The sequence below is a fragment of the Anomaloglossus baeobatrachus genome, chromosome 3 (genome assembly GCF_048569485.1).
Source record: "Anomaloglossus baeobatrachus isolate aAnoBae1 chromosome 3, aAnoBae1.hap1, whole genome shotgun sequence".
Taxonomy (NCBI): Eukaryota; Metazoa; Chordata; class Amphibia; order Anura; family Aromobatidae; genus Anomaloglossus; species Anomaloglossus baeobatrachus.
Window position 1 is genome coordinate 202631257 of NC_134355.1, and position 17073 is coordinate 202648329.

General features: G+C 47.0%; 1 protein-coding gene across 1 annotated transcript in view; it reads left to right on the plus strand.

Annotated features, from left to right (window-relative positions):
* Positions 1-17073, plus strand: part of LOC142296283 (dihydroxyacetone phosphate acyltransferase-like) — a 318344-nt gene that overhangs the window by 150670 nt on the left and 150601 nt on the right. The window contains 1 exon segment of the mRNA XM_075339690.1: positions 13783-13862. Coding sequence (XP_075195805.1) covers positions 13783-13862 — 80 coding nt within the window.

A 17073-nucleotide genomic window follows, 5' to 3' on the forward strand; every position in this document is an offset into this window, starting at 1 on the left:
TGAGCAGGATGGATGGGGGCATTTCATGAGCAGGATGGATGGGGGCATATCTTGAGCATGATGGATGGGGGCATATCTTGAGCATGATGGATGGGGGCATATCATGAGCAGGATGGATTGGGGTATATCATGAGCAGGATGGATGGGGGTATATCATGAGCAGGATGGATGGGGGGTATATTATTAGCAGGATGGGGGGTATATGAGCAGGATCATATACAAGGCAGGAGGATCCTTATCAGAATGGGGTACCTTAGTAGAGAATTTGGGGACATTACCCCCATAACAGTGTCAGCAGCAGATCCTCGCCCCATAACAGTGTGTCATGACCATATTTTTTGGTTAAAATTTTATTTTCCTATTTTCCTCCTCTAAAACCAGGGTGCGTCTTATGGTCAGGTGCGTCTTATAGTCCGAAAAATACGGTATTAAAAAATCTCAATGTAAACAATAAAAAGCTGTATATTTTTGAAAAAACAAATTCCGTTATAAAAATCTCACATATTCGATATCGCCATGTTCGTAATTAATTATCATAATTTTCTCAATCAGTGAATGTCATAAAAAAGAACAGAAAAGAAAAATTACCCTGACTCAGACTTGTTAATTTGAAAAGTGTTTGTCTGTGAAAAAGAAGTAAAACTTAAAACAATATAAGCATTGGGGTCCTGAGTTGAAATCCCACCAAGGACAACATCTGCAAGGAGTTTGTATGTTCACCCCATGTTTGCATTGGTTTCCTCCTACGTTCCAAAGACATATTCATAGGGAATTTAAATAGTGAGCCCCATTAAATCTGTAAAGGAGGAATATGAGGGATATGATTGTGCCATATAGGAACGCATAATAAATAAATAATAAATACAAAATATTATTTTCCAGGTAGTCCCTCATCACAGCACCACAGGAGGTTGCTCCCTATCCTCTGTAGGGACAGTAACACATGCAAGAGGTTAAAAGTCCCTCCCACCCCTTCCACACCAGTGTTTTTCCTGGATAGCATGCAGGAGCAGAAGATGTTACCTATGGGGCCAGGGAAGCGGTGGTGGTTTTGTGCTGCCTCCTCCCTGGTGAAGCGGGTCTGCGGCTGATACCAGAGGACCAGTCACCCAGCCAGGCTTGTCAGAGCGGGAGCTCCCAGCAGGTGCTGCTTCTCGTAACACTGGGGCTCTCGGTGCCTCGCTCCAGCATGCCTGCCGATCTCGCGTGGGCACTGGTAGTGCAGTCATTGCTTCCAGGTATGCACAGGAGTGCTCCATGGAGCGCTTCCGGGGTCACGCGAGGACACTTCCGGTTAAGCTGCTGAGGTCGGCGCCGCCACATCAGGACTGCATGGAGCGAGGAGACCGGGGCGACGTGGAATGGTATAGTGTAAATGGGTGGGGGGGTGCAGAGTACCTATTGTTACTTGCTCCTGTGAACATGGAGTATTCACAGAAATCTGATGCCCCCCAGAGTTGCCTGCGGCCCCGGTAATTTGACTTCTATTCCTTCCCAGCGGGGTCTGTTTAGCATGTTTTTAACAGGTCCTATATATGTTTCCCTCAGGACAGGGACTCCCCTCCAGCCCCGGCTGCGGACAAGAAAAAGGATACAGCTAAAAAAGCCGTTGCCAAATCTAAAAGGTGTCCCAATTGCAATTGCAAGTTGGCAGACTCTTACGTAAAGCGTCTGTGTGCCACATGCATCTCATCCCTCCTGTCTAACATGCGCAATATCATTAGAGAAAAAGTCCAGGCATCCATGGCATCCCTGTCTACTACATCTCAGGCCCAGGAAAAGCGGAAAAGACCCAGGAGGGAGGTAGAACCATCTTTGGATGAGGAGACTTCTACCTCTTGGTTGTCCTCTGCCTCAGAGTTGGATGTGGAGCCCGAGTCACCTACCCGTCACGGGAAGATCCTACTGATTTGACTCCAGGGATACTGATGCTCTCCTGCATTTAGTCCGCCGTACCATGCAGATTGATGAGGAGGAGGGCCCAATTTCTGTCCAGGATCAGATGTTTGCAGGTCTACGGTCCAAGCGTTCTCAGGTGTTTCCTATGAATGATCATTTAAATGACATGATCATGGAGGAGTGGGAGAAGGTGGAAAAAAGAGCCTTTATCCCTCTTGAATTTAAGAACCGTCTGCCCTTTAGTGCAAAACATGTGAAGTTTTGATTTGATTTTGAAAACTGATGTTCCAATAGTGAAGATTCTTAAGAAGACGTCTATTCCGTTTGAGGACTCATCTGGTCTAAAAGATGCAATGGACCGAAAGGCAGATGGTCTTTTGAAGAAGGCTTGGGAAGCGTCGGTGGTTTCCATGAAAACCAACATTGCGGCTACATTAGTGGTAGGTCCATGATCCTGTGGCTGAATGATTTGGAAGACCATATCAAGGGGGGTACTCCTCGGGATACCATCGTGGAATTCCTACCCCTTTTGAAGATGGCCACTGCTTTTCTTGCTAATGCCTCAGCAGAAACTGTTATATTTTCAGCTAAGAATAATGCTTTATCTAAATCTGCCAGGGGTGCCCTATGGTTGAGGTCTTGGTCAGAGAATTTAGCTCCAAAAACAAGTAGTGCTCAATCCCCTTCTCAGGTTTCAGAGTCTTTGGTCCATTTCTCGATGAGATTTTGGACAAGGCTTCTGATAAAAAGAAGGATTTTCCAGAGGAAGACCAGAAATCCCAGCCCTTTTGGAGGTTCCTTCCTCAGCGTAAACAGCACTTTCGGGGGAAAAGGGGCTCCCAAGGGTGGGGTTATAAGCGCAGAGACAAGAAAACCTAGTCCTCCTCTCTAAATTCCATTCCAAATGTACATAACGGTATACAGGTGGGGGTGTGGCTTTCACAGTTTTTGGAGAGTTGTCAGTCAGTCACCAAAAAACAGTGTCTCCTTTCCACAATCTCAGAAGGATACAGTATAGAATTTTCCCCGCCTCCCTTCTCCATAGTTTTGTGTCACTCAGGGCTCTCCCGCCTCCCTTCGTCGTCTTTGGGCAGATGTGGCCATGCTCTTAGACATAGGAGCAGTCGTTCCAGTCCCTTTAGATCAACAGTTTCGGGGTCATTACTCTTCCCTGTTCTCTGTAAGAAAGCCCTCAGGGAAGTTCCGCACATGTATCAATCTCAAGCCCCTAAATCAGTGGGTACTTTACAGGAAGTTTCGAATGGAATCCATTCGCTCGGCCATTCCCCGTATAGCGCAGGGAGCAGTGATGTGTACACTAGATTTGCGGGATGTGTATTACCATCTTCCCATTCATCCATTCAGTCAACAGTTTCTCAGATTCTGTCTTCAAAAAGTCTTAGTCTCTCTCCACTACCAGTTCTGGTCCCTTCCATTTGGCCTCTCTTCAGCACCCCAAATATTTACAAAAGTAGTGACGGACATGGTGGCTTATCTTGGCCTGCAGGATGTCGTGGTTGTTCCGTATCTCGATGACTTCCTCCTGATTGCAAGATCGGTTCCGGAGATGGAGTATCATCTTCAAGTCCCCAGGGGTGTCCTTCGCAGATTGGGCTGGATCCTGAATGACGAAAAATCCTGCCTGCAGCCCGAAATATCCAGACTGTTCCTGGGAGTCTTGTTGGATTCCATCAGGCAGATGTCTTTTTTGCCCAGAGACAAAGTGGTGGCCATCTCCCAGGAAATAAGTGCGTTTTCAGAAAATGAAAAGGTTTCAATCCGCCAGGCGATGAGAGTACTGGGGATGATAACTTTTTGTATAGGAAGCGTACGCTCGAGTCAGTTTCACCATGCAGAAGGATGTACTTGCCATCTTGGCAAGACACAAAACTTCACTCAGTCACAGATTCAGGCTCTCGGGTAAGACCAGAAATTCTTTACAGTGGTGGAAGAAGATATCGAACCTGACCAGAGGCATTCAGTGGGTATCGGATCCAAGTATTCCTATAACGACGGATGCAAGCCGCTTCGGCTGGGGTGCCAAGGTGGATCACTCCTACCACCAACGGACTCGGCCTCCAGCGATCCAGTCAAAGTCATCCAACTTCCGGAAGCTAAGGGTAGTCCTAAAACCTCTTCATCTCAGCAGGCTGGCTCTACAGGGTCAACATATAAAAATTTACTCTGACAACATCATGACTATATCTTTTCTCCATCACCAGGGCGGTTCCCGACATCCGAGTTTACAGAGGCTGGCAGAAGACCTCTTCCTTCTTCTGGAAAGCACGGTATCTTCCATTTCCATTCTTCATCTCTGGGGATTAGACAACAAGGAGGCCAATTATCTCAGTTGTCGTCAAATGAGAGCATCAGAGTGGAACCTGAATGCAACCGTGTTTCACAGCTCGCAGATGGGGGGCAGCCTTGCCTATACCTGTTTTTCAACCAGAGAAAAAGCCAAGGTACGGCGGTTCTTCTCCCTCAGTCCGGCGGACAATCCAGTGGCAGTGGCCCTGTCTCAGTTCTGGGGAATAGGCCTGCTCTATGCCTTTCCTCCAGTCCCATTGATTCCAAGGATGCTGCAGAAGATTCGAGAAGATTGAGCATGGGCCATAGTGATCGTTCCTTTCTGGCCAAAATGCATCTGGTTCACCCTGCTTCGCCAACTGTCAGAAGAGGATCTGATTATTCTTCCACTCCAGGAGGATCTACTCTCTCAGGGTCCTCCTCGACATTACAAACTACAACAACTACAGCTCTCCGCCTGGATCCTGAGTGGGAGATCATAGCCTCAAAGGGTATCTGTAACGCCTGCCTGGATCCACAGACTCAGACGAGCTGTAATGCACAGGCTAGAGGGAAGCCACTCACCAAGCAGGACCTCTAGAACCCTGAAACCCTTTATCCCCTATACAGGGATTTGGAATTACACAGGGCCCAAGGTGATCACTACCTGAAGAAGGCAGGAGTCCGAGAGAGTAGTAGTCAGGCAGGGTCAAACCAGGAATTGCAGAACAGGGACAGAATCGGCAGGCGAGGATGTAATCAGTAAACGAAGCAGAGGTCAAATCCTGATCGGGCAGTGAGGTACATAAACAGCAGGCAGGAGATGTAGTCAGGAAACAAGCAGAAGTCAGAACACGAAAATCACAAAACAGATCAGGGTGGAACAGGAACCAGAATTTCAGAACTATCTCTGGCAGTGCTCAGCAGACAGGAGGGGAATTAAGAAGGGTGTGGTGTCTTCCCATTGCTTGTAGCTGAATGATGGTAACTTCAGCTGGGAGAGACACGCCACCTACAGTCAGCCAGTGGTACTGCAGATCCCAAGGAAACCCAGCCCAGTGGATGAGCGGAGCCTGTGCCCACCGGCGCCGCTGGCATCGACTCCTCTCCCATCACCAGCAGTATTCATGGCACTAACACAGCATCACCTGGCGATCGGAGTAGAAGTCGCTGGAGCGGACTCCGGTGGTGACTTAACAGTATCTCGGATCACGTGAATACCACTATGCTGGCAAGCAGAAAACCAGTCACTAAAGCTATCTACTATAAAATCTGGAAAGTTTTTTGTACTTTCATGGGTACTGGCTATACGGAGCAGGCAGGACCCAATATCCCCAGCCTACTGGATTTTCTCCAAGCAGGCTTTAATAAAGGTTTAAAACCGAGTACTTTGAAAATAGAGGTGGCAGCTCTCAGCGTGTTCCTCGACACCCAGTTGGCCGCCCATCCTTGCATACTGCGGTTCATGAAAGCAGTTCAGCGACTACGACCCACTTTGAGAAGTAAGTCTCCACCTTGGGATCTGACTCTAGTCCTGAATTTTCTATGTGGCCATCCTTATTTCGTGAATTTGGATCTGGATAGCAAACATCTTTCCCTAAAAACAATCTTTTTAGTGGCCATTACTTGTGCTAAACAAATAGGGGAACTTCAGACTTTCTCCATCGAAGACCGATACCTTCAAGTGAGAGACAATTGCGTGGTCTTAAGCTGGATCCTTCCTTTTCTCCTAAAGTCGTGTCTACTTCTACGCTCAATCAGGAGATTGTGCTACCATCCTTCTGTTTGTCTCCCAGAAATGTAAAGAAGCAGGAGCTACATTCCTTGGATGTTCTTGCAGTGCTATTGACCTATTTGGAGGCTACCCGGAGCTGGAGAGAGGATTCTAATTTGTTCATTCAGTTTGCGAGGAAAAAAAAAGGCAGGAAGGCATCTAAATCTTCCTTGGCTAGATGGGTTAGATCCGTGATTCAGTTGGCCTATTCTTCAGCTAACGTTCCTCTCGCGGGGGTTGCCAGGGCCCATTCCACTAGGGCACTTTCCACTTCCTGGGCAGCTAGAGCAGGGGCTTCCATTGATCAGATTTGTGCTGCAGCTAGTTGGTCAGGCCCTTCTACATTTTGTAAACATTACAAATTGGATGTTCTCTCAAATCAAAAGATGGCTTTTGGTAGGAAAGTTCTTCAGGCAGTTGTCCCACCCTTAGATGGTTTATTGGGTATACTCCTGTATTGCTGTCATGGGGGATGACCTGGAAAGTAGAAATTACAGCTACCGGTAATGATATTTCCAGGAGTCCATCATGACAGCACTCTTATATCCCTCCCTTTTCATATATGGGAAGTTAACATGTGTTTAGTAGGCATAATAAAATAGCGTTGTACACATCCTGGTGTGGTAATTGTTAAAGCACTGGTGTGGATGGGGTGGGAGGGGCTTTTAACCTCTTGCATGTGTTCCTGTCCCTACAGAGGATAGGGAGCAACCTCCTGTGGTGCTGTCATGATAGACTCCTGGAAATATCATTACCGGTAGGTCTAATTCCTACTTTTTATCATTCTGTCTCTCAAAATGTGCAATAAAAAAATTTAAGTTGCACATACAACTAGTGATGGTCAAGCACAAAAATGCTTGGGTGCTCAGTACTTGAATTAAAGGAAATTTGAATTCTCAGGTGCTAGACTCAAGTACCAAGCAAAATAGGAGTCAGAGGAGGACTCAAGAATATTTTTTTGCTCAAGTCCCCTGTTCTCTTACCTGCTCTGGACACAGACATCTGCCATCACAGTCCCCACAGCAGAAGACATCACCCAGGATCCACTGTTCCATCTTCCCGGTCTCCATCAGTCTCCATTATCCGGGGGGGCTGTGTCCAGGGCGGGTAAAAGAATAGGCTCAAGCATCCCAATGCTCGATTTGAGTACCGAGTAGTGCCGAGCTTGCTCACCCATCACTACATACCACCCATTAAATCTACATCTTGCCTTAAAAAAAAAAAATAGGCCGTCGCACCATTCTGTCGAAGGAAAAGTGTTTGTCCCTCTCATATGCCAGCACAAAAGCAATTTTTTCTTTTTCAAGTTATGTATATAATGCATAAACATAATAAAACTTGAAAATAATTATGTAAATTTGTTATCGACATGATGGCACCTTGTTTGTGCAGTATTGTGAACAGTGTGAAATTAGAAATGTAAAAAAATAATGGTAGAATTGGTGTTCCTTTACATGTATTCATACAAAGAAATATTAAAAGATTGGTAATAAGTTATATGTACCACAAAATGGTGCCACTGATAAATACTTCTCATACAGCAGAAAAAACAACCTTTCTTTCTCTGTCAAGAACTGTGACACTGCTCAGGACACCCCCATTTACCACACATAGAGAAATCTATGTGCCATCAATACCCAGCAGCTTATGAACAATCTGCAGCAATCCTTAGCGCTGATCGCCTCCCTCTCCTGTTCAGACTTTGCATTGTCACATTACAATAAGACATTGGAATGTGCGCTAGATGAAGCAACACCTGCTACACGCAAAAGGACCTGACACAGATGACGGCAACTCTGGAACATGCTGCAAACATGCTAACTACAGACCTGTCTCTAATTTTTCCTTTATCTCTAAACACCTGGAATGCTTGGTCCACTCTCATCTTATCGGATTCCATTCTTTACACTCTAAAGTGCCCTTACTAAAGTGTCTAAGAATTTTCTAAATCTAAAGGTCACTACTCCCTGCTGATTCTCCTCAATCTCTCTGCAGCATTTCATACTTTGGATCACCATACACTCTTCATTATGCTTCGCTCACTTGACTTCAAACAAACTGCTCTCTCTTGGTTCTCCTACCTTTCTAACCACTCTTCATTGTATCATTAGTTGCCTCTTCTTCCTCTCCTTATCCCCTTACTGTCAGAATTCCTCATCATTCCCTCCTCTTTTCTTTGTACACTGCCCCTACTAGGCATCAGCAGATTTGGTATCCAGTACCATCTCTATGGTGATGACACCCAACTATACAAATCTTCTCCTGACATCACCCACACTTTGCATGGTTCAACCGTAACTCCCAAGCAACATGCTTGCTGTAATGGGGTCATATTTGACAAAGAACGTTCATTCACTCCTGTCATCTGTATCTTCAAAACATCTCCAGCATATAACCTTTTCTCAAATTTGAAACTGAAAAATCTCTCACTGTTACTTTTATTCATTCTCGCCTGGACTACTGCAACGCTCCACTGATTGGTCTCCCTCTTACTAAACTATCTCCTCTACAATCCATTCTGAATGTGGCAGCCAGGTTCGTATTTCTCTCCAGTCACTGCCCCGATGTATCAATCCACCTTGTGCCAATCATTGCACTGGTTAACCATCCCATACAGAGTACAAAATAAACTTATTTCTCACCGACAAAACTATCCACAGTTATGCACCACCGTACATCTCCATCTACACTCTACATCTCCATCTCCACCCTCACCTCTGTCATGCTTTCTGTTCTGCAAGTGATATAAGACTAACATCTTTCATAATCCAAATCTCCCTCTTCCATCTCTGACCTCTCTTTCTGTGCAAGTTCCCTCTTAGAAAATCACACCTGAAGCCAGATAAAAGTGGAGAAATTTTATTTGCATTATGTGTGTGTCACAGGTGTTTTCCGTTCCTAGGATGTTTGTGACGGTTCTGGGATCCAAGCTCCACATTAACTTGTGAGGCTCTGTATATTAAATGTATTTTCTTTGTGTTGGTACAGCATAGATGAATGTCATTTTCCCTACTAGCAGCTCCTGGTTTATTCACCTCACTTGCAGCTGGTTTGAAACCACTCCCATCTCCTTCAAATAGTTACATGATCCATCACCTGACGCCAGTAATAGAATATCATCTGGTCTGACTACCTTGGAGGCTGCACGTCTCTAGGAGCTGCTGGATACATGCTGCTAGCATTCAGTTATTGGAGCCGTGTTGTGTGCAGTTTTCAAGTTTGTGTTTTTTTGTTCTTCTATCTGTCTACCTTCCCTCATTTTGTATTTTTTCAGTGGTAGGGCTAGCACTCTTGCCAGCCTTCTCACTAGCCAGGATGAGTACAGGGCAAGTGAGAGACTAGGCACGTGGTTGGCGACGGGTTGAAAGAACCTGTATAGGGATGTTCGGGAGCTTAGAGTACAGCCTCAGGTGAGTGCAGGAAGTGTCCCCTTTCCTCTCTCCCTAGTGCCAGAGCCCACCATTGTTATTGTGTCCATGGGGTACCGTGTTGGTGACATTGATTGTTGGGGGTTCCTTGGTGCCTGGTGGGAATCCCAGTAGTAACAGCATGAGCATGACAGTGTGTCTGTGTGTGCAACACTATGCATGGAGAACAGAAAGAGAAAAACTTAGGGTACAGTTTTCCTGCAAACATGGTGTAAATTATGACACCAGAGACTGTACCTTCCTATACTTGTGCCTGTACCAATGTCCGTACCTGCCCCGGGGGTTAGCTGCCACAGTCCCGGTCACTGCCTTGGGAGTGGTGCCTGGTGTACACCTTGTGGTAAGCGTCTAGTTAAGCCCCGTCCACTAAAGGGTAAGCCCAAGTTCCCCCTGTGGTCCAGTGGGTCTACTACTCCCGCTCGCTGCCTCTACACTGGCTACAAGTGCTACAGTTTGTGCAGGCCATGGACTCAGGTGACTCCAACACCCTTTCAATGCCAGCGCTGTACCAGGAGATATCACAGATACGGACACAGCAAGACCAGATTCTGTCCTTCCTGCAGACTGTCAACAACCGTCTAAACGACCTAGGCCCGGCTAATTCACCAGCGTCAGTCCAGCCTGCAGCTCCGGTACTAATAGAAACCTTGCCCTGTTTGTTTGCTCCACGTTTTGATGGCAATCCCAAGCAATGCTGAGGGTTCATTAACTAGTGCTTCTTGCACTTTGAACTTTTGCCACATCGGTTTACTTCATGGCAGGCCAAAGTGGCTTTCCTGATGTCACACCTTTTGCTTGGCTCAGAGAAGAGAGAAGTGATACGGTCACCTCTAACATCCTAGAGTTTCTGGAAGCCTTTTGGAAAGTTTTCGATGAAGTGGGTCTTGTTGCCACAGCTGTGTCCTCCCTCCTGCAGTTACGTCAAGGTGCACAGACTATCTGCCAATATACTGTTCAGTTTCGCACCCTCTTCTCGGAGCTATGCTGGAATGATCTGGTGCTGGTGGCCACTTTTTGGAAAGGCCTATCTGAGAAAATTAAAGATGAACTGTCACACCGAGACATTCTTGATACTTTGGATGACCTAATTTCCTTGGCTACCTGGGGGACCTTTAGGTTCCAGGAGGGATCCATGGAGGTGAAACATTGTAGGGAATCTATACATCGGCTCCATTCCTTTAGAGGTCACCGATGTCTCTGTGTCCGGTTGCCGCTCCTGCTTCTCAACCCATGCAGATCGATCACGTGTAGATGTCAGATCAACATCAAGACTGCCGTCAAGCCATGGGACTGTTTCTACTGCGGAGGTGCAGAACACAATTCATGTGTGTCCCGTGAGGTTAGAAAGATGTTTGGTTCTTGAAGCTCCAGTGATTCCCTGGAAGTCGGTGCCGTCTTCCTTTCAGGCTCCAGGAAGGAGTCCCTCCAGCAGTCGCAATCCAGTCCTCTCCATCCACTAGGCATTGGTCAGACCTGGACTGTAAAATCCGGATTCGCACAATTTCAAAAGTATCCGAGCGCTGGCCCAAGGCCTGGCCTTCTCAGGGAGCTTTTGGTAAAGATCCAGGTCCAGCAACTAGCGTAATAAAAAAAGAGCAAATAAACAAAATAAGAATAAAGCAGGTGCGCTATTATTACCAAGTCTCCAGCACAGCTTTATACTGCTTTCCAGGCTGCTCATTCTACTTCCGTGACCACTCATTAGCTTCATCCATATTCATTGCTTCCTCACCACATCAGCAGTCCTTGCATCTGTGATAGGTTGTGTGGCGCCCCTGACCTGGTCAGGCACCACTGAGTACTGCACCCATGCTGGGGGCAGTACAATACAGGTAGTCCAGAAGGCGGACCAAGGTGTGACTACACAGGCACATAGTAATCAGGTCTCACACATCTACTTTTGGGTGGACCCCTGGGGAATCCAGGAGGGGTCGTGGCCTCCATGTCCACTCAAGGGGTGTGGTAGAGAGCCTGGTTGCTAGGTTGTGTAGGCAGACAGTAGGAAGTAGGGAGCTGAGTCTGAAGTGGAGCTCAGGGAGAGCAGACGCAAGGAGGCGACCTGAGGCTGCCACTAGTCAGACGACAACGTACGCGCAGTGACTACCAATGGGGGAGATCGGTCACCTGGTAGTGCCACCCAAAATCCACCCAAGGCTAGAGAGAGCAAAGAGGTGGCAGAGTAAGGGGACTGCCAGGGAAGTACCAGGCCCACAAGGGTAACAGGTCCCAGTGCAGAGATTTATCCAATTTTCTCAGACCCACACCATACCACCACAGAGTCCGCAGCCACGTAGCAAAGAGAGGGCCCATAGTTCACAGGAGGCAAGCAGCCGGAGTGACCTGGTCCAGGCTACAAGAAAACGGGCCAAAAGAAGGGGAGAGAGGCATCAGCAACTTCCCTGGGCGACCCCAGCAGGGCTTCAGGTAGGGGTCACCCCAAAACACACAGGGCTAGGAAAGCGAGTTGGTAGTCACCCTAATCAGCCAGCTGGAAGGATACCTGGTTCCAGCCTGGTTCATCCCAGCTACGCCCGGGTTACTCACCCTGCCATCAACTGTGAGTAAAAACCCTGAAAGATTGCCTGGACTGTGTTTGAGTCATTCTGTGCCTTGTGGTTCCACACACTTACATAGGGCCCTGGGGCTTGCCTCACTCTCGTGAGGCCACTGCAACTGACTGAACCCACCATCAGCCCCAGGCACCCCTTAATCTACAGGGGCGGTCACCCTGACCGCAATACCGAGAGTGGCGTCACGAAAATCCTAAAGAGAACATTCCCTACCTGTGACCAGACTGTTCCTCCACGTGGAGTCCCTGAAGGTAATGCACCGACACAACACCTGTGGGGCTTCACATCTGGCGTCACGAACAGAATAAGGACTAGACCTGTTAAGACAGGTGACCATGTGCCTGGGCGGTCCGCTTGAAAAATTGGAAGCGCCGCCATATTGTCACCACGAAAAGCGCGCCAAAGAACAACAGGAGGGCGCGCTAGAAGAAGTTACCGCCCACGAAGAGGTGTGGCTACCCAGAGAACCCCTGCAGAGTGCTGACCTCGCAAGTGATGAGAGCGGACGTGTGCAGATACGGCGGGAAGACTCAGAGCTGCAGGAAGTGAAGCTGGGAGGCTGCAGAGAAGATCTGGAGAGCAGCGACGATGCAGAGAAAATGGCGTTCACACACAGCGACCCAGATCTAGGCTCCGCTGCCTGGTGGAACTGGGAGCTGGACCAGTGGTGTGAAAGGCTGGAGGCGAAGGTGATGCAGCAGATCCGGGAAGGATGCGCAGAGCTCAGAGAGATGGCTAGAATTGCCTGGACCCATGAGAAGTGGACGGTGAGGCAAGCGATGCACGGAGCAGCGACTGCCCGGACACCGGAGATACCGGAGGGTAACAGGTCCCAGTGCAGAGATTTATCCAATTTTCTCCTGCCAAACCTGCCAGTGGGGGCACTTCAGACCCACACCATACCACCACAGAGTCCGCAGCCATGTAGCAAAGAGAGGGCCCATAGTTCACAGGAGGCAAGCAGCCGGAGTGACCTGGTCCAGGCTACAAGAAAACGGGCCAAAAGAAGGGGAGAGAGGCATCAGCAACTTCCCTAGGCGACCCCAGCAGGGCTTCAGGTAGGGGTCACCTCAAAACACACAGGGCTAGGAAGATGAGTTGGTAGTCACCCTCACCAGTTAGGGCCCTGGGGCTTGCCTCACTCTCGGGAGGCCACTACAACTGACTGCACCCACCATCAGCCCCAGGCATCCCTTAATCTGCAGTGGCGGTCACCCTGACTGCAATACCGAGAGGGGCGTCACAAAAATCCTAAAGAGAAGGTTCCCTACCTGTGACCAGACTGTTCCTCCACGTGGAGTCCCTGAAGGTAATGCACCGACGCAACACCTGTGGGGCTTCACAGTTGCACCCTGTCTGTGTGTCTATTTCGTGGTGTAAAAATTAATTAAAAAAATTGGCGTAGTGTCCCCCATTATTATGATACTTAGCACAGATAAAGATAAAGCAGATAAAGTATATAGCTATATAACAAGGGGTTAATAACAGCTCACAGCTTCCACTAAGGCCTAGAATGCTTAGAACAAAAGTTGCAAACGGCTCACTCCCTTTTTCAGATGCTTGTTAAGATGATTTCTTGTCTATAGCTGTAAAATAGCCTGCAACTCACTGCTCTGTTTACAAACATAGAATGGGACATCACAATTTTGTTTCCCATTACAAAGTATTAAAAAATGAAAACAAACTCGCCCGACGTTATCACAAGCTGGAACAAGCCATATACCTATTCCAGTTAAGTGTGAGAGCGGTGGGCATAATGCTATTTTTTGTATTATTTGAACTGTGCTACTTCATGTAACATTTGAATTCTGGGTTCCTTTTTCAGATACTATATATAGATCATTTTGCTTCCTGGGGAATCTTTTTTCCAAAGAATTTATTCTTTTCCATGATTCTGAAGAGCAGGTAAGTTTAGAAAAGAAATACTGACAAAAAAACCTGCTTTTATAAATGTTACATACTATATAACACGTTCCACCACTTATGGCTGAGGCATCATTCGTAGCATCCATCAGTAGTCCCAGAGTGCAGTGATATTTTTGTCTTGTCTTCAAAAAGTGAAATAATGTACAAGTGTGAATACAGCCTTATCTGTTTGCTCTTGCATCTGTGCACAACCTGAGTATACTATTTTATACTGTGTTCTTTATTTGGTTTTACAAACAATAGTAATGTGCGGTTTTTATTTAGACAATAGATGCCTTTTAATAGGACTACAGTATATTTGCACACTTAGATCCAGCAGGAATGAAAAGTTTTTAGACCTTTTCTCTTTTTCTTAACTATAGCCAGTTAGCAAAAAGTGGTGTAATGCGCAGTAGTTCGATATTAATATTGAAAAACTGTATTTTTCAGGCTGTAGAAGATAAGAAAAATGTATTTCTTACTAATTTACTATGATTGCACTGCTATTTTTCATGGTCTAGGGTAGAATAAGGACATAACATGTACCACGGTAGCTACTTTCTGCACACCATTAGGCTAGTTTCAGACGTCTGTGTTTCAGGTACATGTGACATCCGTTTTTAACAAGGATGCCACACGTACCCATGTCAGTCTATGGTGTTCCTTACACATCGGCATTTCCTCGCATGCACACACGCAGACATGACCATTTTTTCTCCGGTAGCACGGGTGTCACACGGATCGCACACTGATGTTATCTGTGTGATATCAGTGTGACACATAGCAAAAAAAACACAGTTCTTTGATATAAACATGATTTTCCATACTCGCTTGGCTCCAGTGCTGCAGTCTTCGGAGCTGCTGTCTCTTGCTTCCGACCCCCGCTCATTAGACTCATTGCATATGCACTGCACTGAGGAGCTGGAAGCAGCAGCAGAGCCAGGATATCAGGCCAGGACAGATGAGTATCCAGCAGTGTATGTCTCCAGTGACATCAGGGGGTTATTGGATTATCCAAGGAACTCTGATGACAACCTGATGACACCCCAGTGACACCCATGCTACCATGGGTTTAGTGGCTGTCACTTCACGGGTTCATCATAGTTCATTGTGGACTCTGATTAAGCCGTCACATCACTGCAGTACCCGCGCACACACTGATAAGGGCACCCCTGCGGTGACCTGTGCTGACCTTATGAGGTCCAGGTCACGGCAGGGAAGAATACACAGCAGTCTGTGTGTGCCTGCAGGGGCTGCTCTCACAAACAATGGGGACTTCGGTTCTCCATTGAATGTGCCAGCAGTATGGGATGGACATGGGACACCCCTAATTGGATTACAGCGGACCAGGATTAGGGATTTGACAGGGAAATAAATTGGAAAAGAGGATGTCTCTTGTCTCTATTTATTGAATAAATTTCTCTTTTTTTTATTTTTTTCAAAAATGTTTATTGAAAAAGAGAATATATCATACAAAATCAAGTATAAGTAATTCTGTAACATAGTGGCATATTTTCAGTTTGTGCATGAGTACTTCCACATATCGAGGAAATAAAGACAATCGCAATAAGAGATCAAGTACTCACAATCTCCACGTGGATTTTGGTAATGAGTCAATGAACATAAGAACGTTGATTTCTGAAGCACTAAATTTAGATTCATAAAAAAACTGGAAAGAGAAAAGAATGTTAAGAAAAAGCAAAGAAGAATTCAAATGAGAGGAAAGAGAGATCAGAGAAAGAAAAAAAAGAGAAAGGGGGAATAGAAGGGGGGGCAGGGAAGGAGGGACTTGGGGTCTCCCTTGGAACACAACCGGTTTAAGGAGATCTACACTCCACCTCTCAGCACGAACCGAGCAAAAATTAAGCGATTGGTTCCTAAGAGGAAAGGATGACCTCGAAATCAGCGGATTCTCTAAATAGAAGCCACGGCGTCCAACAGCTGAAAAACTTGCTCAGCTGGAGCTCGGAGTGGGAGGATAGTTTCTCCATCTGTCAGGTTTCCGGGTTTTCCAGTCCTCTTTTGAAAAAGCTTGCCCTCGGTTAACATGGAGTTTTATGTTCTGTTGCCCTACTTCCTGTCCAGCTGCTTAAAAGGCCGCCTCTAAGCCTAGTCCAGTGCCTGAGTATACTGCTGGCTGTGTGCTCCTGCTTTACTGCTGCTGCTACTTGGATCCTCCTGAAAATCTACCGACCGACTCTGGACCACACCCGGTTTCTTCAAACTGTGCCCGGACTCCGTCTGCCGTCTTTGGTCAGCACGTCTGCCCGGTTTCTTCCGGTTCGTAACCATTCTGGACTTTCATCCCGTACGGACACTTCTGGACTTTACCGCTTGCCCCTTGTGTCCCGGCTGCGGCGCATTTAGGCCTTCCGGGGTTGATTGCCGGACAGTCCCTGTATAGGGGTTCGCTCTGGTGGTCTCCCTGGGGGAGTCCGGTGCGTGGCCCCGAGAATTCCCTCCGCTCCGTTTCGGGAAGGTATTTCGTGTGTTTGTTCTGCTGTGTTTGTTCTGCTGTGTTTGTTCCGTTGTGTATCTACCGTGGTTACATATCATAAACATCTTGTACCACAAACTCGTCTCTGGCTGTCATTGCCCTGACGCTATCGAAATCCTCAAAACATACAATAGTATTACACCATCCTGCAAATATGGTCCATTTCCGCCAACCACTCCAGAATCATGGGGGTTACACCCGACTTCCACTTTCTCGGGATGATTGCTCTGGTCGCGGCAACAAAATGACGGAGAAGACCTTGCTTGATCTCTTTGAAAGCTCCAGGGATCATGGACAAGAGACCGATCTGCGGAGAGCATGTAATTGTCAGCCCTGTTATGTGGTTATGAATTTGGAAAACTTTATGCCACAATTCCTGAATTATCGGGCAGGACCACCAGATATGTAGCATGGATCCCTCAGCAGCATTATATCTCCAACAAGTGTCAGGGACGGTCGGGAAGATTTTGTGTAGCTCCTTCGGACAGCTATACCAACGGGAAATGATCTTAAAGTTTTTTCCTGCACTTTACAAGGCAAGGGAAGCCTATGTACACACATATAAGCTTTTGCCCAATCGAGGTCAGAGGAAGCACCTCCCAGATCTTTCTCCCAGGATTTCACGTACCAGACTGGATTCGAATTGACTGGGTCAATCAAAATGGAGTAAACCTGGGAAATTACGTGGGATGGAGATTCTAGTTGGATCAAAAG